Source organism: Anopheles gambiae, chromosome 2, assembly GCF_943734735.2.
Source record: "Anopheles gambiae chromosome 2, idAnoGambNW_F1_1, whole genome shotgun sequence".
Taxonomy (NCBI): Eukaryota; Metazoa; Arthropoda; class Insecta; order Diptera; family Culicidae; genus Anopheles; species Anopheles gambiae.
Window position 1 is genome coordinate 54,979,438 of NC_064601.1, and position 19,700 is coordinate 54,999,137.

The following is a 19,700-nucleotide window of genomic DNA, read 5'->3' on the forward strand; positions in this document are numbered from 1 at the left end:
GATTTTTCCTTTGCAGTTTTGCAAGCTGCTTTGAGCGTTATCTAACTTTTTTTTAAGAAAACGTTCTACGTCGTCAATATTAACAGCAAAAATATCGTCCTCTCCTATTCTCTTAAATAATTTAATTACATTAACATTTTGATTCATTGGAATCTTTGGTCCATTTTTGCCCCCGCCACGCCAGCTGCACTGCACAACTAATTCTTTAGCAAATAATAATATAAAACTATTGTGCATTCGACCTTTGGCATCATTTGTTTTGGTTTGAATTCTTTGTGTTAACTGGTAACAAATATTTTGAAAATATGTGTCTTCAGCCAACTGATCATTAAAAGATTTCAGTTCTGCAGCGGTTGTAAGGCGAGGTATTTGAATTGGTATATTTTCCTGATCCATTGCTTCGGTGAATTTTCTTCGATGGTCTGTGCGATACTCCATTTCGGCCCAAACACCTGCTATAGACGTGTTAATGTTGGACAATTTTTTAAGGGTTGTTCTCTTAAACTCTGCATCACTTACAGGGTTTCCCACGATATATTGGTTGGTTCCCATCAATTTTTGGTGGATTCCCATATTTTTTTGGTGCGTTCCCACGATTTTTTGGTCGTTTCCCAGAATTTTTTGGTCTAATTGTATTGATATCCAATCGGAAAATACCAATAAATTATAGGATCGAACCAAAAATCTATGGGATACAACCAAAAAATCGTGGGAACGCACCAAAAAATCATGGGAACTGACCAATAAATCGTGGGAAACCCTGTATCTCCATTGCTGAAGATCCATGCCGTGCCGAAATATCAATTTCGCCGAATGGTGTTTGTTGCAGAGCTTCAGAAGCAACAGATGGTATTGGAGGGCTATACGTATATCTTGGTTTCCCGGTTGAAGACTGGGCCAGGTGTTGTTGTACTGCTGAGATAATCACTGGTTGTTTTTTGGCATTTTCATTTTCAGGATCTGCAGCAAGGCTTGCGACATGGATACTGGACGAAGTTGAGTTTTGCGGTCCTGATGATTTGGTTTTCTTTGATGTTCCAGGAAGCAATAAGGATGATGCCGAAATGATGCTGGATGAGGATGTTGGTGGTCGGACGAGCTTCACTGGAGTGTTCACGGTGAGGACTGGCCGACACATTTGTTCGGTTTTAATAATCATTGGCTTATTGGTTGCTTTGATATTTTTAGGAAGTATTGATGATGATGCCGAGAGGATGCGAGATGATGATGCTGATGTTGACAACTGTACCAGTTTTGCTGGGGCATTTACGTTGAGGACTGGTCGGCAAATTCGTTCAGATTTAATAATCACTGGTCTATTTGCCTGTTTTGCACTTTCAGGAGCTGATGACGGTGATGCCGAAAGGACGCGGAGCGAGGATGCTGATGATTGCACGAGCTTCGCTGGGGCATTCACGTGAAGGACTGGTCGGCAAATTCGTTCAGATTTAATAATCACTGGTCTATTTGCCTGTTTTGCACTTTCAGGAGCTGATGACGGTGATGCCGAAAGGACGCGGGGCGAGGATGCTGATGATTGCACGAGCTTCGCTGGGGCATTCACGTGAAGGACTGGTCGGCAAATTCGTTCAGATTTAATAATCACAGGAGCTGATGACGGTGATGCCGAAAGAACGCGGGGCGAGGATGCTGATGATAGCACGAGCTTCGCTGGGGCATTCACGTTAAGGACTGGTCGGCAAATTCGTTCAGATTTAATAATCACTGGTCTCTTTGCCTGTTTCGCAGTGCAAGGAGCTGATGACGGTGATGCCGAAAGGACGCGGGGCGAGGATGCGATGGCTGACGATTGAACCAGGTTCACAGGGGCATTCACGGTGAGGAGTGGTCGGCCCATTTGTCCCGATTTTATAACCACTGGCTTGTTGTTTTGATTCACAGTGCCAGGAGCCGATAATGGAGATGCCGAAAGGACGCAGGATGATTTTTTTGACCATTGCACGAGCTTCACAGGGGCATTCACGGTAAGTACTGGCCGGCACATTTGTTCGGTTTTGATAATCACCGGGTTATTGGTTTGTTGTACATTTTCAGGAAGGAATAATGGTGAAGTAGATATGGATGTCTTTAATGGTACGAGGGTCGCTGGTACTACCGATGCCTGCGCTTTTACGCTGAGATCTGGAAATGATGCCATCGGTGCCGTTATCGTTTTATACACGTTGTTTGAAGCCATTTCGCTAAACGTATCCTAAATGAACATTTTGTTTATTTAGTGAACCATTTGATTTCAATTTATCCTAATTAATAGGTACCTTTTTATGTTTTGCAGAAAATCCGACAGAAATAATAAAACAAATTTTAGATTTCAGCTTATGAAGCATCACCGAACAATTTGGTTTTGTTTTGTTTTTTCATTTGACGTTTCGATGATGACAATTGGAAATGACAGGAGAGAGCAAAGCACAGTGGTCGGTTTTCATGAAATTGTACTAAAATTTCCCTTAAACTGGTTCAGTTTAAGGTAAGTTTAAGGCTCCAGTTTAAGGGAATTTGCTCGAATTCCCGATTATTCGTGCTCGAAAATGTCAATTGGGTTTCATTTACGACCAGAGAATTTAATAATCCATTTTTATGGTACATTAGCTTTCTATTATTTTCATTTATTTTCCCTGTGCTTTATGCGTATATTATAAAACGTTTATAACGTACATTTGCCCATTCGGAATAAATATTCAAAAAGGAAAAACGCATTTGGCGTGACATTTCATGCTTGACAGCTGCAGTACGCGTTTTCTAATTGAATGCGTTTCGGCACTTCCTTCTTTCTATCAATCGCCGCCGACGTTCTCTTTCTTTTCGAGTCCATACTTCAAAATGGTAGGTTGGATTCCGCGTAGTTTTGGTTGAAATTACTGCACTGTTTGCGTGAAATGGTTTGCTTTGTGGGCCCCAACACACACCAAAGTGTTTAGTGAGCTGATGGTGTAAAAATTGCGTGTAAGCCGGCTGCGGCAAACCCTGAAGCCGGTGCCAAACGTGCAGTTCAAGTGGCTGAGGCCTAGTGTTGGGTTGTGTATAAACACTTCCCGTACTGGGATGTGCAACGCTCACGGGGCCGGCCTTACCGCAAAGCGACATTTCATGCAAACCAAACTGTGTTCCGGACGTGCAGCAGTGTGAACTAACGATATCTATGTATTGCGTTTCGTTGTAGCCTCCGAAGAAGGATACCAAGGGATCGGCGAAACAGCCGCAAAAGACCCAGAAGAAGAAGGAGGGAGGATCCGGAGGAAAGGCCAAGAAGAAGAAGTGGTCGAAGGGAAAGGTCCGCGACAAGCTCAACAACCAGGTCCTGTTCGACAAGGCCACGTACGACAAACTGTACAAGGAGGTCCCTGCCTACAAGCTGATCACCCCATCGGTTGTGTCGGAAAGGCTGAAGATTCGTGGATCGCTGGCCAAGCGAGGCCTGCGTGAGCTCTGCCAGAAGGGACTGATCAAGCTGGTCGTGCAACACCATGCCCAGGTCATCTACACCCGCACCACGAAGGGAGACGATCCAGTGGCGTAAGCTGGAGATTCCGTTGTTTGTTTTGTGATTGCAGCACATCCCGCTAAAGCCAGCAGCAGCAGATTCCTTTGTGTGAATCCACATCATTAAACGCTTCGGAATGGAAGAAATATACTTCTTGTAAACTAAGTGAACAATAGCGATCGATCATTTATTAATCCTGATTCTTCATAGCCCCTCCCCCCCCCCACTGCCCTGGACGCAGATGTTCTTAGTCGTCCTTTCGTTTTCGCTTAGTTTCGCCGCGATCGTTTCCGTTACGGTGTTTGTTGAAGCCTTTCTTCTGTTTCAGGTGTTTCTCCTTCTGGTGACGGATGCGTCGGGATTGTTTCAGCTGCTTTTGCTGTTGAAGGCGCGTCTTCTGTCGGAAGGCTTGACTTGTCTTCATGGATTTCAGCGCGTAGCGTTTTATCTTATGATTCAGATCCTTCTTTGACCGTATACCGTCCAAGTTGAGAACTGGTCCTTTCTTCGGTTTCGTCTTTTCCTTCACGGCGCTCTCCCCGTTTTCCGGCTCGCTCGATGAGCCTTCTTCGGCGGACAGTTTATGCTTGCGCTTGACCTTCTTCTCTCCCTCCAGCTCCATGCCGGGCACAACTCCCAGTTGCTGCTCATCATTTCCATCGTCGCTCGAGTTTTCCGCATCCGATTCATCGTCCTTCACCATGCCACGATTTTCGCCGATCCAATTGTTTTCCTTTGCCAGATCGCGAGTAGAGAGTTCCACCACTTTCACAGTAACATTCTCTGTATCGTACTCGTCTTCCTGCTCCTCCGCTTTATCCTCCTCCGTGAGCTCTGGGATAGGTTTGTACGAATGGTAGAGATTACGCATCTTTTCTTTCGCCTCTGCGCGTATCCGCTTCGTCTCCTCCTTAAGTTTACGTTGCATTTCCCCCTGCGCAATTTTTTTACGATGCTGCTTACGTTTGTGGAATCCAGTCAGAAACTCTCTGAAATCAGACGACAATGCATCAGTTAGTACCACTCCCCGGTGGAGGCAAGGGCCATGATCAGCATGGTCGCGAAAGGTAGCTACTTACACCCTTTTCTGTGGATCAAATACCAGCTCCGTCTTTTTCCGCTGGAACGGTTGTTTATTGCCTCCTTCTGATTTCCGCTTCATTTTGCCAAAAAGATTAGAAATACGCCGGCGGACTGGAACAATGCACGAGCGACGGTCGCACAAGCCGTTGCAGAATGGAAGAATGTAAACAAATAACGCATGTAAGCACACTTTCGACGAAAACAAATCGATGAAAGTCATGACAGTCAGGGCTGCTTCTATGTTTGCCCAAAAAGACAATCGTTGCCACAGTTGTTAAACATCGCTTATTTCTAGAAAAACTTCTCATCATATGTCGTTAGCAAATGTTTAATAATTTGAGAAACAATATTTCTTACTTTTCGTACAGCAGACGATCAACAAACGATCGGTGGATTAAACTTTAATCATTTGCTAACGATCGCCAAGCTGTATGTCAAATTTCCACCAAAATTATATTTCATCGAAACGTCATTCTTTGTTGTCTAGCAATTTGTGATTTTTTTTTATCGCCAACAAGTTCGTCGTAGTAATAATATTACCTTGTACTCGTAGCACTTACTAATCGACAATGTGTGACTCGGATAGTGAAGAATTTGCTAGTGCTGATGAAGATTTCGAGGAAATTGAGCCAGATGAGTTGGAAGAGGTGCTTCAAAGCACCAAACCGTCGGATGTCGGATCTTCCAAGAAAAAGGGAGCGCACCCACCCTCTACACAATCTGACGTGGAGCCTGTGGACACGACCAAAGCTGAACAGGTGGACAGCACAAAACCCGACGGAAGCAGTAGGCCCGATCCCTCATCACAATCCACCACAGTCGATTCGAGGGTTAACACTGACGAAAAGGCTTCGGATAAGACAAACATTGAAGGGGCAGTGCAGGATCAGCCAGCTACTGACACCCAGGTCACTAAGCTGAACGAAGGCAGAAGCGATGAAGTTTCCAAAACTGGAAAAACAGTAGCGACAAATGAAGTTCGAAGCGAAAGTAATATACAAACCTCCGTGCAGTCAAACCTGGGGCCTGAGGATTCCGATCAGCATGTTGTGCAAAATAGCCCAATACCTCCACCGCAAACTTCATCCGAAGCAAAGACCTCCCAAGCGAATGATCCCACGGAAACTTCAACAACGTCGAAGAAGCTTGTGTTAAAACCTGCTAAACCACAGTTGCTGGATGAAATGGTGAAAAGAGTAGAGGAGAAGGAAGGAGAACAAGTACAAGAGCCTAGCAGAGCCGGCACTGATGAAGGATGGGATGACTTCGACGATGATTGGGGCGACTTTACCGTTGAAGGAGGTGCCAGTAATACAACGACCAAACCCGACCCGGCAAAACAAATGAAAAGTTCGAACACTTCGACTGTCTCAGCCGGAAAGCCAACGACGGCGGTGCCTAGCACTGCTAAAGCAAGCTTCCGCGATGTCGACATCGATGAGGTCGAAGATAAGCTGAAAGATTTTATGAAACATAAAGACGACCCTCCGCTAACATCCGTACTCGACCGACTTTCGATGGCAGAGGATAGCAAGTCAGCTGACGGTGCCGGCCAGTCGTGGGGGAGTTGGAAACCATCCTGGGGTGGAGCAGCGGTTTCCTTCCTTTCAAGCGCATCGAAATCCGTTGCATCCATTACGACCAACATCACGCAGGTGATTGAGTCGGGCATCGGTGTGCCCAATCCGGAGGAATTGGCCCGCCGTCAGGCGGAGGAAGAAGCTAAGCTAAAAGCGGAAGGCTACATTCGAGAAGAAAGCGAATCAAACCAAGGCCCGCAGTCGAGCGAACGGCCGCTGGATGATAGATTTGGATTCGATCAGCTCGTTTCCGGTGTGACACAGATTAGCAGCAAGGTGATCAGCGGTGGGTTGGACACGCTCGAGGGCATCGGAAAGAAAACGATGACCATTTTGCAGGAGAACGATCCCGGATTGTTGAACAAGCGCAAATTGCTCGGTTTGCAGCCGAACGACGGCGTGGTGTTAAGCCAGGTACTGCGCGAGGCCAAAGCCAAGACCGAGGAGCGCGAACGGAACCTGAAGCAAATCCAGAAGCATCAGTATAAAAAGAAACTTCACTTTGAAACGCTGTTCGACGATTACCACGGTTTAGTGCATCTGGAGGCACTGGAAATGCTGTCGAAGCAAGCGTCACTCAAGCTGGAATCACTGATGGCCCCGTTGACGGGGAAGGCTCTCGAGGAGCTGCAGGAAACGATGAGCGAGGTGAAGGAGCTGTGCGAACTGCCCGAAACGGACAACGACGATGCGGACGGGTTACATTCTCCGGACGAGCTGGAAGAAAAGCTGAAGGAAGCCATCGCTGACCTCAATCCGAACGTGAAGGTCGACTTCAGCGAAATCGTTAAGAGTTGGGTCGAGTATACCGGCTGGCTAGAGGACCGGAACGGCGAACGCACCGGCCAGGACGTGTTCGAAAAGGCCATGCATGCGTTAGCTCAAACGACAGCTCTGTGCGTGCTGCGAATGCATAAGCTAGCGGAGATTCTGCTCATCAGCGAGCACCACAGCACGGCCACGGAGGCCGACGTAGTGGTGCAGCTGACGACGGTTTTTGGCTGGCATCTGAGCGGCGTTGCGACCAGATTCTGCTCCGAGCTGACCAAGATGAAGGATGAGTCCGGCGACGATAGCGACAGTGCGCTTATAACCAACATTTTCTTGGAGGTAACTCTTGGCGCACACGTCTACGCCAAGTCGGTTTGTAGTGTATTGTTCATGTTGGATGTTTTTTTTCTCATTTTTTCCAGGGCTCGAACAGCACATCCTATGTTCAGAATGCGTTTCATCTCTTCGTGCCCATCTTGCAACTTGGCGCGGCTTAAAGCAAACAATGGCGTCATCTCGTGCGAGTTATTCTTCCTCCATCCAGTATCGCTGGGCTATATGGATGGTGTATTTCCTTACTAATGACTGCTTCAAAGCCTCACTGTTATTTTAGTGTAATCAATTTTTATTGGATAAATATATATATGCAAAAAGAAAAAATAATATAATGCTCATCTCGTTTCAACGCGACTAGCTGAAATGAAATCCTTCGGCGTTGAATGCCTGCAGCACTGCCATAAAGTCATCAATATCCATCGAGCGGGCACGTTTGTCACTAGCGTCGGCCTTTTCTAATATTTTCTCCACCATCTCCTTCACGTTCAGATCCGCCGGAACGTCGATGTTCTTGAGGGAACAGTGCAACTTAAAGTTGTCCTCCAGTGTAGTCAGTACGGTGGTTTGCTTGAATGCCGCGGCAAGCGTTTTGTTCTTGCGCAGAAAGGCAATCCGCGTCAAGCCGTCCCATTCGGTGTAGTTGATCGGTGGTGGCGGGTTTCGCGGCTCTATTCTTACCACGCTCGACTCCACCTTCGGCGGGGGTTTGAAGTTGTTCTTCCCCACCTTCATCAGCATATCGACGCGGGCAAGCAGCTGGGTGTTGATGCTTAGCCGACAGTACAGCTTATCGCCCGGTTTGGCCACCAAACGTTGGGCGAACTCACGCTGGAACATCAGCACAGCGCAGCGGAAAAAGGGCCGATGAAGCAGCAGCTTAAAGACGAACGGTGAACTGATCTGGTACGGCATGTTAGCGACGCAGATGTCAAAAAACGGTAGATCCGTTTTCAGCACATCACCAATCAGGATTTGCAGCTTCGGCTGCATATGCGTACCCTGCACGCGCTTCTGCAGCTCGGCCACGAGACGTGTATCAATTTCGCAGGCAACCACTTTCTTTACCTTTTCCAGTATCTTCACGGTCATGTTACCGGTACCGGGACCAATTTCGAGCACCACATCCGTAGGCCGCAATGCCGCCTTTTCCAGCATCGAGGTGATGACGAGTGGGTTTTTGAGGATGTGTTGACCGAAATCTTTGTTGAACACGATGCCTGAAGGAAGGAAGCTATGTGAGACATCTCGCATCTACTACCATCTGCACACCGATCTTACCCTGTTTTGCAACTCCATCATGTACACGGGATTTCTTTTCTGCACGCACTTTCGGCATTTTGTAGCAATGATACTTGGTTTGGCTGTGTGTAACTCGATGCACTGCAAATTACCCGCTCCCAAGTAAAGCGAACCGACGACAATAAACAATACCATGTGCGAAAGGAAAACACAGCTTCAGAAATGTCATCCGCGCGATCACCTGTCAAATTTCATACCGTCCAGCACGGATGCTGCATTTAGAAGGTTGGAGAAATTATGCCTTTCCTCATAATGTTGCGTAGTTTTAAAACAAATTGGACAATAACACAGCTTTGTTTCAGTGTACGCTTTGGCTTCCTACTTCAGAACATTTATTTACGCTTTCAAACGAACAACACAGAAGAAATGGAATGCTATGGAATAGGTTGTCTTGGAATGCGACGATTCGTGAGAGTAGTATTTTAGACGATTATTAAAATTTGGCCCCGTACGGAGAAGACCACACGTTTCGATCGACGAAACATGATCGTGATGTGATTGCGCAAGGGATACTATTCTCAGTACGCTAAACGGCGAAGATCGGAACACATTGACTGTGCACGCCGCGGTCCGTTTACAGCAGCAGCGCAAAATGGTCACGTTCGATGCGGCGCTTGGCACAGAGCGGCACTGACCCCATTACATCTTGGGGTGGAGGTAGACCCCCTTGGGCGTTTGCAGCTTGGGTGTAGAAAAGTTCGCGCATGCCACACTGATACCCATACAGAACCGTTTCCTGCGATCTGAAATGCAGAAGAATGAAGTCACACACCATCGTGTGCCGTTAATTAGTTGTCGACCAGATGGTCCGGTGATCTTACTTTAGGGTGACTTCGGTTACAATGTTGCTCTTCTTGAAGTGTGTATGCAGAGATTCTGCAGTCTGCATCTCTAAAGCATTCCAAGGTCCATTCTTTTTCGCCACATCCCAATCCGAATCTAGTGCAATCAAGCTGTAGCCATCGGTCTTGTCGAACCCGTCCACGTTGATATTCATTGCAAGCTGAATATCGTTTTCAATCCTCAGAAACTTTGATACGCAAGATTCAAACTGCATAGATAGTGTAAAAAATAGAAAGAGAATTTGATAAAATGTTCTGAACTGTTCTGAAATGTCTGAAATCTTACCAGAGTTTGCACAAGGCGTTGATTTTTACAGTTTTTCTCCTGCATGACTAGTATCAACGTCATGTTCTGTTGCACGCAAACGAACAAATCTACCTTGACTAGAGCATTTTCGTCCCCTGCTAGCACACCGAGCGGCGGTGCTACAGACACTGATATGTCCTGCGATTTCCTACGTTGCGGAATATAATCCTGTGGCGAGATGGCCATATTGTAACTGCATCCCGGCGTTGTGTCCCAGCTGGATACACCGCTCGATTCGGTGTCATTCAGAGCCAGTACGGTTAGCTTAGTCATCAGCGGCGTCAATTCCAGTGTACTTTTGCGGCGCGTAAACAGTTCCTGGCCACTGCTTGTGCCACCATTCGTGCCACCTGCTCGTGCGGTGGATGGGGCATCATCATTGAGATTAAACGATTTGATTGGCAAGCTGAGTGCACGCCGATCCTTCGGTGTTGTAGCGCCCTTGACTAGCTCGGGATTTTCCGATAGCGGTAGCTCAACTTTTCGAGCTGTGGTAGAAACCGCATCAACAGTCGGTACTCGATCGTCTATCGCAGACGGGTGCTGCTGTGTGACCTGATTGCACTTATCGTTGCCTTTCGGTTCTTGCTTCGCTTCCTGTTCGACTAGTTCGGCGATGCGCTCGTTGCGAGATCGCTCGAAATCTTGGAACAAACTATAGGACATTGCTCTTTTCCGCTGGTCGACGAGAGGGTAAAGCGGATCGCTGATAGTTTTTGCCGGGTCATAGTTGTTGGAAAACTTAAATTGACGCATATTTTTAATGTGTCTCTCAACACCACCAGTTCCTTCTGCTGGGGAGTTTTCTTCCGATTCGTTACTTTCTTGTTCTGTCAAGTTCGACATTGACGAACAACGAATGTGTTTCGGCATCATGAAGGGATTGTTAAGGATACTGTACTTTCGCGCGTTGAAATATTTTAAACTACAGCGACCATTCGCTTCCACGGCTATTGGCGGCTTTTCTTCTTCAACGCCGATATTGTCATTTTCTTCCGCTGGAGGCGCAGAAGGCTGATCCTGGGTAACGCATATCGACATCATGTTCCTGTTTGGCACAATCTTGTTCTCAGTCAGCGGCGTTGAACATACACTGGTTTTACCTATAAAGTTCGGAAAGCTATCCGATTCGTCGAAATTTATGGAATTCACTCCAGAGTCGATTATGTCTCTAGACGTTAGATTTTTAAACTTCAGCGGGAGAAATGTTGGCCGAGATACGGTGCTGAACGATTTTTTGCTTTGCGTTTGCTCACAGAGTCCGCCATCCGCACCGACCGTCTCTTCCTCGGGAATGTTTGAAAAGATGATCGATTTGTCCGACTTAAGCATCGGAAAGCCAGATACGGTGCCGCCGAGCTCTTTCGATGGAATGAGCTTCTTCTTGATGGCAAACGGTACCGGCCCGGTGGGTGGAGCCGCAGTGGCACAATTATTGAAATAAATCGGAATGTTTTTGGTAGCATCGATGAGTTGCGTGTAGTCACGTTTAGTTATGTACGCACTGATGAGGCTAACGCCGTTTGGCACGTGGAACGTTACGGCTATCATTTCAGCGAGTTTCATCCGATAAGGGTCGGAATACACGAACATTTTCGTCAAATTCGTCGGCAACTGTGATGCCAATACTCTGTGGAGCATTTTTTGTTTAAATGACAAAACGTTATCGGTTCATTTGGTTTACTACAGATAAGAGAAATTACTTACTTGTTGTGGTAAAAGATGGACCCTCCCAGCACTCCCTTGTTTTGCAGGAAACTTTGAAGTATTTGGTTGGACTCCAGATACACATTACTCGCACACTATAAAATGGATCAAATTATCAGCAATCGTAGTATTCCACCTTGTGAACGTTGTATACCTTTGGTAGCCGGAGGAGAGGCATATTCTGCAAAATATTACCATTGAATTGCAGCAATGGCAAAGTGGACTCCATCAAACAAAACACTTTCTCGTTGAATCCGTTCTTCTGCTCCTTCTCCACGTAAACATTGTAGAGGGTATTAAAATCACCATGATAAAGCTCTATCAGTGAAGACAGCAGACTGGCTCTGTATTCTAAAATCGACTCCGCTATGTTACGATCTGATCCCACCGCCTAAAACCATACCAGGAATATATGAAATAGTAACATCTTCCGTGAACTTAGTAGTAGAGTGATGTACTAACAAAAAAAACATTAAAACAAGCTTACCAGCATGAAACGTCCATGCGACCGTAACGCAAATTTGCCATTCTGTAGTGAAATAAATCGAACTGTCGATAAGGTTTCACCAAGAAAATATGTTGATCCCTGTACAAATAAAAAAAACACACCAAATTAACTAAGATTTCCTGTCGGTGGTATTCTTTCTAGGAAGGAATTAAACTTTCATACCATCAGCTGGCCACAGAGCGACTTTTTCTGCAGTTCCGATACCCACATCGGGTGGAAGTAAATAATGGAGCCCGTCGGGTCGTCATTCTCCACCTTCTTAGTAAGGTCGTAAACAAAGATTATCATCGTTTCCCTGTGCAGAAAAAGTGGAATTATAACATAAAACGAGCTTTTGCACCAAAGTACTATAATTACACGATTGTTTGTAAAATAAATGTTCCTTACTTCGACATTTCGGCCAGTTGTTTTAATACACTTCATTTGCGACAACGTACAGCGAAAAAAATCGTGCCCACATCAATTGCCCGTACATTCTGAAGGATCAAGTTACATCTAGTGTGACGTCATTCAAAGGTAATGAAATAAAGGTGTCCGTATTTTTTTTTACATGTAACAGCATTTAATAAACAGAATGAAGTACATAGCAGGAGTCAGAATCTTCTTATTTTCTCTTCTCACAAAAATTCTTATTTTATCACATAAATAGAGCGAAAAAAACGGTTTACAGAGTTAACACAACATAAAACTTACCTTTTGGAGATACCTTATGAAGGCTGGAGATACCTTGGCATGCCATCCCGCTATTTTTTGACAATCGCAACCGCTTCCCTGGCATTTGACAAGATTTACGTTAAATCAAAACAACAAGCCACAACGCATTCGTAGTAACAAATTTGTAAAGTGAATCAAGAAAATGGAAAAAATGGAACAAATTCAGCTAGAAAATGTAACCTTCAACGTGCCGGAAGTGTTGTCTTGCATTAGCAAATACCAGGAGCATGTGCGAGACATTGTAAATTCCAACTACGTAGACTTCCTGTCGATCAATCGCGATATGTTGGATGACCTGAAGTCGCTAGAGACGGATATAAAGGAACTCATCGCTTCGACCAGCCAACTAACGGTGGACAAGTCCAATGTAGCCTGGAACGATCTGCGAAACTACCAACGCGATCTCGAAGAGGGTATACGGGGCTACAAGATTGCCCGCAAGTTGCTTTCAATTCACGACCTGTTTGAGAGCTTGAATCTTTCTGGAAACGGATACGAGAAGACAGCCCACATCCTGACCAAGATCAAAACAATGCTGGATGAGCTGGACGATCCTGTGTTGGAAGAGCTACATTTCTTCCAGGGTCTGATTCTACGCCATGAAACGGAATACGATAAGCTCCTTAACGATCTGGATGTCACTTTCAACAAGCTGGTTCAGTTGCAGCAACGTTCTTTCCAAAATACCAAATCGGTGACGATACGCATTCATAAGGATGAAAACTTACTGTATCAGGTGGTAGTAACGCAGCTGAAAACTGAACACAATTTCGAGTCGGTCTGTCAATTCCTATTGGAAAACGTTTTTGCTCCGGTTATTGTGAAACCTGTTTCACTGATTTGTGATGAAAAATCGAATGAGCAAAGCGTATTAATTCAACTCTCCTACCAGCTGTCGGTGGGAGAAGATCTACGCCCCGGCTACAAGACCGTTCTGTCGAATGTAATGCAAATCTTTTACAATCTTAGCAACATGAACATCGTTGTGTCGGACGACGAATGTTTGTTCAAGGTGCTCGCCCGGCAGATGAAAAAGAGGCTGTGTTCCTTGCTGATGGAGCAATGTCTGGATCGCGACATCCCCGACACTATTGAAGGAATGAAGGAATCTTCCATGGTGAAGGACGTATGCGAGTTCAATGCGTTCCTAAAAACGACCAACTTTGTAGATGGCGAAAATGACGATTTACTGGAGGAATACGCCAATTCGATCGAAACAATTCACCAGAAAAAGCTTTGCGACAATGTGCTGGACACGGCTGTACAAATAATGAAACATGAGAGCCATGAAATGGTGCTAATCGAAGATCACGAGTACCAGTTCGTCGGCAGTACTTCGGCCCGCCTCTCAAGCTGCATGGTAACGCGTACGGTGGTGGATCTGAAGAAATTTTTAGACAAGGTGCTTGCGGAAGCATTTGCTAACGGTGGAACGGCGGACCGGTTCATTCAAACGATAGCCACCATTCTGGAACGCTATATGGTAGACGTACCAATGGCAAATGAAAAGTTGCTCTTCAAGATTCCTCAACAGTCGGCCCTGTTCCGAAATGATTGTACGTACTTGAATTATTGGCTCCAGAAAAATGACGACAAACTGAAGGATCACTCCTCATTTGCAACCATTTCGGAGGCTTTGAAGGCCTGCGGAGAAGATATATTCCAGCATCAGCTAAATACCCAACGCACACAAATGATGCAAGCATTGAACGGATTTAGTAAGTGAAGCAGTGCAATGCTACGAACGAAGTTGGTACTGTAATACTTATGTTTCCCATTTCTTTCGTTGCACAGAACTTTCCATACATTTGGTAGAGCTTGGCACCGAACAGCAACGAGCCGTCCGGCAGTGTGTTCGTCAATTCGAGCTGCTGAAAAATGTGTGGCAAACTGTGTTGCCCGAATCCGTGTACAAACAGAGCTTGTCGGGATTGGTGGACCAGTTTTTAAGAGAAATCATGAAAAGAATTCAAAACCTCGAAGACATTACAACCGCTATCGGTAATGGATTGGTGCTGCTTATTGACATCATAACAGAGACGTTACCGAACCTGTTTAAGGTAAGAGACGGAGTCAAACGGTGACAGTGGTCATGTTCACATTTTATTGTTCTTCTACTTTCAGGAACCTAGCGAGATTCACCAGCTCGTCAAACAGTGGACAAAGTTGCTGCAACTGCGACAAATATTGTGTGGCTCACTGGTAGAAATCACGGAGTTGTGGGCGGAAGGCAAAGGTCCCCTTACAATGTGTTTCAGCGCGGAAGAAATCAAACATATGGTTCGAGCCCTGTTTCAGAATACTAAACAGCGTCAGGCTTGCATTGCTTCCATCGTTTAGCCTAGCCATTAGCGTAAAAAGTACTATGTTTTATAAAGCTTAACACTATTGTATCAGCTATCCGATTATGATTTACGACCGGTGAATAATGTGTGAATGCGTGGCGCAAAATCATTTCTTTTCATTTTTTTCATAAAATATAATTTGTTCTTGTAAGTAAAAATGAGATCCTTGTTCTACTTTTGCTCAAAGATGGTCGGTTTGCAGGATTTGTCATTGATGATTCCATTCTCCACCAGAAAGCTCTCAACGTCGGCAAAATCAAACTCATCGCTCAGATCGTCGACCAGCTTTACAAAGTTACCGATCATCTGTCCTCCTTTGTAAATCAGCAGTGCAGGAACGCCGGATGTTTTGAACAAATTGCTCAACCCAGCATCGCTGCTAATGAATTTACAGAACTTTACGTTCGTGTACTCCTTCGCTAGTTTGCTCAGGGCTTCATTCATCTTGATGCATGGATCATACTTTTCACGGTAGATATGTATGACAACGGTCGCGTTTTTATCTTCCTTATCGACGGCCTGTAAGAATTCGCCACCATCCTTCAGGTGGATCAGTTCCCCGAAGCAACCCTTTTTGTCCATCATCGCAAGCATCTCGGCCATCCGCTTCCGCTGATACTCAAGCAGAAAATCCTCATCCATTAGCTCCTGGAACTCAGCGTCCAGCTCGTTCATCGCTTCGGCCGCCTTGTCCTCTTCCTTGGTGCGTGCGGTAATGCTGAGTTTCTTAAGCAAGCGCACCTTTTCCATTTCATCCTGCTCTCGCCGTTCGGCCTCTAATTGTTTGAACCTCTGCCAATCTTGTATCACACCCTTCGGACCAGTATTGCCCGCCGTACCTGTCCAGTGAGTCTTGTTCTGCGACAACGAGCTGGGCTCAATATCGGCTTCCCGACGAAATCCGGATTTCGATGATGTGCCCTGCTTACCGGAGCCCTTCCCCGTACCGGAAGCCTCGCTCGAATCACATTCATCGTCTCCGGCCTCATCTTCGCTGCTGCTGCAATAGTTGTGTATCTTTTCACCCAACAGCTTGTCGTCTAGCGTTGCCATGTTTTGAATCGAATTGTGGGTGTGTCTTGGCAATGAGTAGCCGTGAGTTTAATCTAATTACTACGGGCAATTAGCAATTAACACTCGCTGATTCGGAGACGTGCCTAAAACATCAGCTTTCGTACGCGTTGATGCAATAATACTTGCGCTTATTCACTTGTTGCGTATTGCGATGGATAAATATCTGATGCAGTGTATTATTGGTTTACAGCGCAGGTACTTTCATTCAACATAAACAACGAAATATAATGTACACTTTTTACCGAAGCCAGAAGCGATGCTTGAGTGGCAGCAATTAAACAAACAAACAACATGCCACAAATTGACGCACAAGGTTGTTACATGCCGCATAGTCCGTACGGTAGATATGTGGAATTTACAGCTCCGTTAGCTCAATTTACACACAATCAGCCGTAAATAATTGTTCCTCAATGCTAACGATACATGCGGAATAAAACTAATCTATTAAGTTATTTGAGATATGGTTCGTTTTTCTTATAAATGGTTTAAAATATTATTTTTAATAATAATGTTCGCCGAACTCGATACTATAAACGCATGCATTTGAAATCGCGTACCTCGTCAGTAGCGGTGTGCATCAATTCTATTTTCATTTTTCACGTATCGGCCGACCGCGTTGAACTACATTTCAACACCCTTCGAGGCTGATTTCTGTATCATCGGCTGATTTACCATACTGCATATCTGAGAATTGGCGCGTTGGCAAGTATTGTTGTGCAAATTAGCAATCTAATGGTTATATAAAGCATTATCTATGAATGTAAGTTATTTGTGGTGTAATTTACTTAGCATTAGAAAGTATTAGATCATCATTTACTTTTGGTGTCGTCTTCGTTTTAGATGAGACGTTCAGCACTGACGTAAACAGGTCAAGAATGGTGGCCAAGAATCGATGCTGTATGACAAACCGGTTCTATATCATATTTGATTGCCCAACGAGGACCACCACAGCACAGTTTTAGTCACAACAAACAGGTAATGTAGCATATTAAACGATAATCATGTTTCAGGTACCATTCTGTTATGTGTGTTTCAATATTATAAGAAAGCGTACATTGGTGAGGTTCCGTGTAACGTCGTATGTGATGGCAAACAATATTTGAAGCAATCGACTTTTTGCATCGCTATTTATATTTACCATTATTTATCGCTGCTGTCCACCGAATGCTGAACAGGAGTTGCAAAACCAAGTTGACTTTCTGAGATCCGCACATCCTTCCGGATTGCTTACATTGGATCCATCACAACAAGAAAGCATTGACACGAAGCTTCCCTTTGCCGAGGAAGACTGCAAGAGCCCGGAACAGGTGTTTATTCTCATTCAGCTAGACTATGCAACAGATAGATTGAACGCGTTCTTCACTAACTATTTACTACCAACTGCTTTTATTCTCTTCTAGATGATGATTGACGAAACCCAGTCCGTATTTAAAGTATTTGACTACTGAGAAAGCTATTTCGATTGCAACCTTAGTGCACGTATAGGACATCGATGATTTTAGGGCAATAAAATCTAGTGACATTATTCGAGAATAGATATAATTTGTACCACTTTGTCCCGGAGATTCTATCGTAGGAAAGTTTACGATCTTAGCTGAACTAGTTATTTGGTCGTCTCCTGATTAGTCGGCTGAGCGAGGATTGTTGAGCTATCGAAGGAAAATATCGATCCAAGATGTATCATTCAACTACCAACCGCAGACACTAGTTCCGTTTTTTGTTTTCTAAGTTACTTTGCCTAGACTGGGCGAGAAACGGCAATGGACGAAGAGTCCATGCACCATCTAAAAGAATCTACGTTAGCTTAATTCGTGGTGATGAGCTAAGTGGTCTCCTGGGCCTTATCAGTTGCCAGTGCAGGAGGTAACGATTGTCGCAGCTTATCATTCGCTTCCGTCTGTTTATCTTTCTCATACATGCGTACGTCGTCAATGCTCATTCCATGCCACTCATCGATCCAAGCGAACGCTTGTCTGTGCCCCAGTAGAAGTACGTCCCGGATACACTTGATGGAAAATGTGTATATGATGAAAATGTTAATTGCACTCATATTAAGGAAAACATCGTGACAACTTTAAATACCTTTTGAATGAAGTCCTCAACCCTTGTCTGGAGTCCCCAAACTTCGAAGGAAGCTTCCACCAATTTGTAGGAACACATCATGGGCTCATCAGTTTGACGCCAGCCCTCTACGAGCGGTCCGCGTCCGGTGATGCGGGATTTGAAGAATTTGGGATCCTCCTCTTTTTTGTAGTGCTTTTCAGATGGCTCTTCAAACGCAATGTCTACATGATCAACTATCCGATTTGCCAAAGTTTCTTCTGGCAGATTCAAGCACTAGAAGGTAGTGGAAAAATATTAATCGAATGGAACAGAGAGAGCTTCGGCTATGTTTAACATACGTTTTCCGAAGTGCCAGCATTGTCTTCAAACCGCGTCAGGATACGAATATGTAATTTTGGTATAAACGAGCACTAATGAAACAAATGAGTTAGATTCACAATGCATATTTGTGGAATTCAAGAGTTACTTACTGTATATTCTAGAAAAAGAAAGAAAAAAAGAAAAAACAATTATTATTGATTATTGCTGAATTCAAACTCTTCTTACCTGTCACCGTGTACGGATAGTAGTTCCAGCCCTTCTCAATAACATAAAATACCTTAGGGCAAACAGCCTGCAGCCAGTATGGGAGACGGCTAGTTTAAAACATACATAAACGAATAAACATGTTGCATACAATCGAAACCGGCGGTACCGTACCTGGACAAGTGTATCCGTTTCTCGGTGTACTGCCCTTTGCCGTGTTCGGGATCAAAACATTCCTTATTTTCAATCACCTCCACTCCTTCTCCATCATCCGATTGCTCGAGGCTGTGGCGCGCTATCATATAGAGCTGACCAATTTTATACTTAAATGAAGAAAGCCCCGTAGTAATTATGTTATTCATACACAACATTGAGTTAATAATGCCAGATAGTTCTACTCACTTCCTCCACGGTCAGTGGCATGCATATTCGATATTCTTTAATGAGCACCATGCTTTCCTACCCTTGATTACTTAATAAACCGATCTATTCTAATTAACTTTAGCAGGATATATTACACTAATTGTACTTCAATTACAATCTTCGGTGGGTATCAAACCAACGAATGTATTTCCAGCGATTCGTTTGATGTACAGGTAAGATGCGGCTTATATTTTGTAAAAGATTATTTCTTCACTTTTGATGGGGTTTTGAGGGGTTTGACATGGTTCAGATGTTCGCTATCGATTTCTCTGCATTCCCAAGGTGCGTACATCGAGATGACACAGAAATGAATGTCCGTATTTATGCTTAATTAAGATGAATACCATAGTGAATGCAACTGCTTACGTATGAATAAAATTAATAAATTAAAAACAAAAACAAATATTCGTACATTCGAATCGTAAAAAACTGGAAAGTGTAGGTTTTGTTAAAAAAATGATTCTCTTATATATGAACCTTGGTTTCCCTAGAATGACAACTACTGTCAAGTGGTGTTTGGGTGACAAAACCAAAGTGGGTGTAGGGACTAGGTGGGCTTATAGGTTTGGCGGGAAGGCCATATTGGACGAACGAATGACAGGAGGGGATTCGATTGTGATACG

At 44.6% G+C, this 19,700-nt stretch overlaps 8 protein-coding genes and 1 long non-coding RNA gene across 12 annotated transcripts; 4 read left to right on the forward strand and 5 right to left on the reverse strand.

The window, feature by feature from the left end:
• Positions 1–2,716: 2,716 nt before the first annotated feature.
• On the forward strand, positions 2,717–3,664 carry LOC1274609 (small ribosomal subunit protein eS25). The gene is made up of 2 exons (XM_313760.6): positions 2,717–2,841; positions 3,179–3,664. Exons 1-2 carry the CDS (start codon positions 2,731–2,733, stop codon positions 3,533–3,535), a joined length of 468 nt encoding a protein of 155 aa, XP_313760.5. The 5' UTR covers positions 2,717–2,730; the 3' UTR covers positions 3,536–3,664.
• Positions 3,662–4,757, reverse strand: LOC1274610 (nucleolar protein 12). Its single transcript, XM_562218.5, has 2 exons — positions 4,579–4,757; positions 3,662–4,488 (listed from the first exon to the last, which is right to left on the reverse strand). Exons 1-2 carry the CDS (start codon positions 4,659–4,661, stop codon positions 3,747–3,749), a joined length of 825 nt encoding a protein of 274 aa, XP_562218.4. The 5' UTR covers positions 4,662–4,757; the 3' UTR covers positions 3,662–3,746.
• Positions 4,758–4,848: 91 nt separating this feature from the next.
• LOC1274611 (protein FAM114A2) lies at positions 4,849–7,623 on the forward strand. The gene is made up of 2 exons (XM_313762.6): positions 4,849–7,272; positions 7,356–7,623. The coding sequence occupies exons 1-2, from the start codon at positions 5,152–5,154 to the stop codon at positions 7,428–7,430; spliced, it is 2,196 nt and encodes a 731-aa protein (XP_313762.6). The 5' UTR covers positions 4,849–5,151; the 3' UTR covers positions 7,431–7,623.
• Positions 7,541–8,761, reverse strand: LOC1274612 (probable dimethyladenosine transferase). Its single transcript, XM_313763.6, has 2 exons — positions 8,548–8,761; positions 7,541–8,486 (listed from the first exon to the last, which is right to left on the reverse strand). The coding sequence occupies exons 1-2, from the start codon at positions 8,603–8,605 to the stop codon at positions 7,624–7,626; spliced, it is 921 nt and encodes a 306-aa protein (XP_313763.2). The 5' UTR covers positions 8,606–8,761; the 3' UTR covers positions 7,541–7,623.
• A 99-nt stretch (positions 8,762–8,860) lies between these two features.
• LOC3291021 (uncharacterized) lies at positions 8,861–12,472 on the reverse strand. Of its 2 annotated transcripts, XM_562222.5 has the most exons (8): positions 12,320–12,472; positions 12,095–12,227; positions 11,912–12,010; positions 11,579–11,815; positions 11,425–11,519; positions 9,697–11,347; positions 9,390–9,619; positions 8,861–9,311 (listed from the first exon to the last, which is right to left on the reverse strand). In XM_562222.5, exons 1-8 carry the CDS (start codon positions 12,325–12,327, stop codon positions 9,143–9,145), a joined length of 2,622 nt encoding a protein of 873 aa, XP_562222.5. In that variant the 5' UTR covers positions 12,328–12,472; the 3' UTR covers positions 8,861–9,142. The 2 variants fall into 2 exon arrangements, with proteins under 2 accessions (XP_562222.5, XP_061504250.1); XM_061648266.1 differs by lacking the exons at positions 12,095–12,227; positions 12,320–12,472 and having other exon boundaries at positions 11,579–11,851.
• Positions 12,473–12,622: 150 nt separating this feature from the next.
• LOC1274614 (centromere/kinetochore protein zw10) lies at positions 12,623–15,149 on the forward strand. The gene is made up of 3 exons (XM_313765.6): positions 12,623–14,364; positions 14,441–14,706; positions 14,771–15,149. The coding sequence occupies exons 1-3, from the start codon at positions 12,789–12,791 to the stop codon at positions 14,984–14,986; spliced, it is 2,058 nt and encodes a 685-aa protein (XP_313765.6). The 5' UTR covers positions 12,623–12,788; the 3' UTR covers positions 14,987–15,149.
• Positions 15,101–16,381, reverse strand: LOC1274615 (phosducin-like protein). Its single transcript, XM_313766.6, has one exon. The coding sequence runs from the start codon at positions 16,042–16,044 to the stop codon at positions 15,163–15,165; it is 882 nt and encodes a 293-aa protein (XP_313766.4). The 5' UTR covers positions 16,045–16,381; the 3' UTR covers positions 15,101–15,162.
• Positions 16,382–16,644: 263 nt separating this feature from the next.
• On the forward strand, positions 16,645–18,572 carry LOC133391834 (uncharacterized). 3 transcript variants are annotated; one of them, XR_009765298.1, is made up of 4 exons: positions 16,645–16,825; positions 16,906–17,040; positions 17,115–17,372; positions 17,466–18,572. It is a non-coding gene; the product is annotated as an uncharacterized LOC133391834 (long non-coding RNA). The 3 variants fall into 3 exon arrangements; XR_009765297.1 differs by having other exon boundaries at positions 16,649–16,825; positions 17,241–17,372; XR_009765296.1 differs by having other exon boundaries at positions 16,906–17,372.
• Positions 17,427–19,503, reverse strand: LOC3291020 (cytoplasmic phosphatidylinositol transfer protein 1). Its single transcript, XM_061648269.1, has 7 exons — positions 19,057–19,503; positions 18,829–18,977; positions 18,676–18,764; positions 18,600–18,607; positions 18,468–18,539; positions 18,148–18,402; positions 17,427–18,070 (listed from the first exon to the last, which is right to left on the reverse strand). Exons 1-7 carry the CDS (start codon positions 19,105–19,107, stop codon positions 17,888–17,890), a joined length of 807 nt encoding a protein of 268 aa, XP_061504253.1. The 5' UTR covers positions 19,108–19,503; the 3' UTR covers positions 17,427–17,887.
• Between the last annotated feature and the right edge of the window lie 197 nt (positions 19,504–19,700).

What these genes read in the sequence shown, in the direction of transcription:
- LOC1274609 (XM_313760.6), top strand. Translation starts at nt 2,731, where the DNA reads ATGCTTGACAGCTGCAGTACGCGTTTTCTAATTGAATGCGTTTCGGCA. An exon ending in CGAGTCCATACTTCAAAATG is followed by an intron (nt 2,842 to 3,178) that starts GTAGGTTGGATT and finishes GTTTCGTTGTAG; the next exon opens with CCTCCGAAGAAGGATACCAA.
- LOC1274610 (XM_562218.5), bottom strand. Translation starts at nt 4,661, where the DNA reads ATGAAGCGGAAATCAGAAGGAGGCAATAAACAACCGTTCCAGCGGAAA. An exon ending in TTTGATCCACAGAAAAGGGT is followed by an intron (nt 4,489 to 4,578) that starts GTAAGTAGCTAC and finishes GTCTGATTTCAG; the next exon opens with AGAGTTTCTGACTGGATTCC.
- LOC1274611 (XM_313762.6), top strand. Translation starts at nt 5,152, where the DNA reads ATGTGTGACTCGGATAGTGAAGAATTTGCTAGTGCTGATGAAGATTTC. An exon ending in TAACCAACATTTTCTTGGAG is followed by an intron (nt 7,273 to 7,355) that starts GTAACTCTTGGC and finishes CATTTTTTCCAG; the next exon opens with GGCTCGAACAGCACATCCTA.
- LOC1274612 (XM_313763.6), bottom strand. Translation starts at nt 8,605, where the DNA reads ATGCCGAAAGTGCGTGCAGAAAAGAAATCCCGTGTACATGATGGAGTT. An exon ending in TGATGGAGTTGCAAAACAGG is followed by an intron (nt 8,487 to 8,547) that starts GTAAGATCGGTG and finishes TCCTTCCTTCAG; the next exon opens with GCATCGTGTTCAACAAAGAT.
- LOC3291021 (XM_562222.5), bottom strand. An exon ending in AACGCCTTGTGCAAACTCTG is followed by an intron (nt 9,620 to 9,696) that starts GTAAGATTTCAG and finishes CTATCTATGCAG; the next exon opens with TTTGAATCTTGCGTATCAAA. An exon ending in GTAACCGAAGTCACCCTAAA is followed by an intron (nt 9,312 to 9,389) that starts GTAAGATCACCG and finishes TCTGCATTTCAG; the next exon opens with ATCGCAGGAAACGGTTCTGT.
- LOC1274614 (XM_313765.6), top strand. Translation starts at nt 12,789, where the DNA reads ATGGAAAAAATGGAACAAATTCAGCTAGAAAATGTAACCTTCAACGTG. An exon ending in GCAAGCATTGAACGGATTTA is followed by an intron (nt 14,365 to 14,440) that starts GTAAGTGAAGCA and finishes TTCGTTGCACAG; the next exon opens with AACTTTCCATACATTTGGTA. An exon ending in CGTTACCGAACCTGTTTAAG is followed by an intron (nt 14,707 to 14,770) that starts GTAAGAGACGGA and finishes TTCTACTTTCAG; the next exon opens with GAACCTAGCGAGATTCACCA.
- LOC1274615 (XM_313766.6), bottom strand. Translation starts at nt 16,044, where the DNA reads ATGGCAACGCTAGACGACAAGCTGTTGGGTGAAAAGATACACAACTAT.
- LOC3291020 (XM_061648269.1), bottom strand. Translation starts at nt 19,107, where the DNA reads ATGGTGCTCATTAAAGAATATCGAATATGCATGCCACTGACCGTGGAG. An exon ending in AAACGGATACACTTGTCCAG is followed by an intron (nt 18,765 to 18,828) that starts GTACGGTACCGC and finishes GTTTTAAACTAG; the next exon opens with CCGTCTCCCATACTGGCTGC. An exon ending in ATGCTGGCACTTCGGAAAAC is followed by an intron (nt 18,403 to 18,467) that starts GTATGTTAAACA and finishes ACTACCTTCTAG; the next exon opens with TGCTTGAATCTGCCAGAAGA.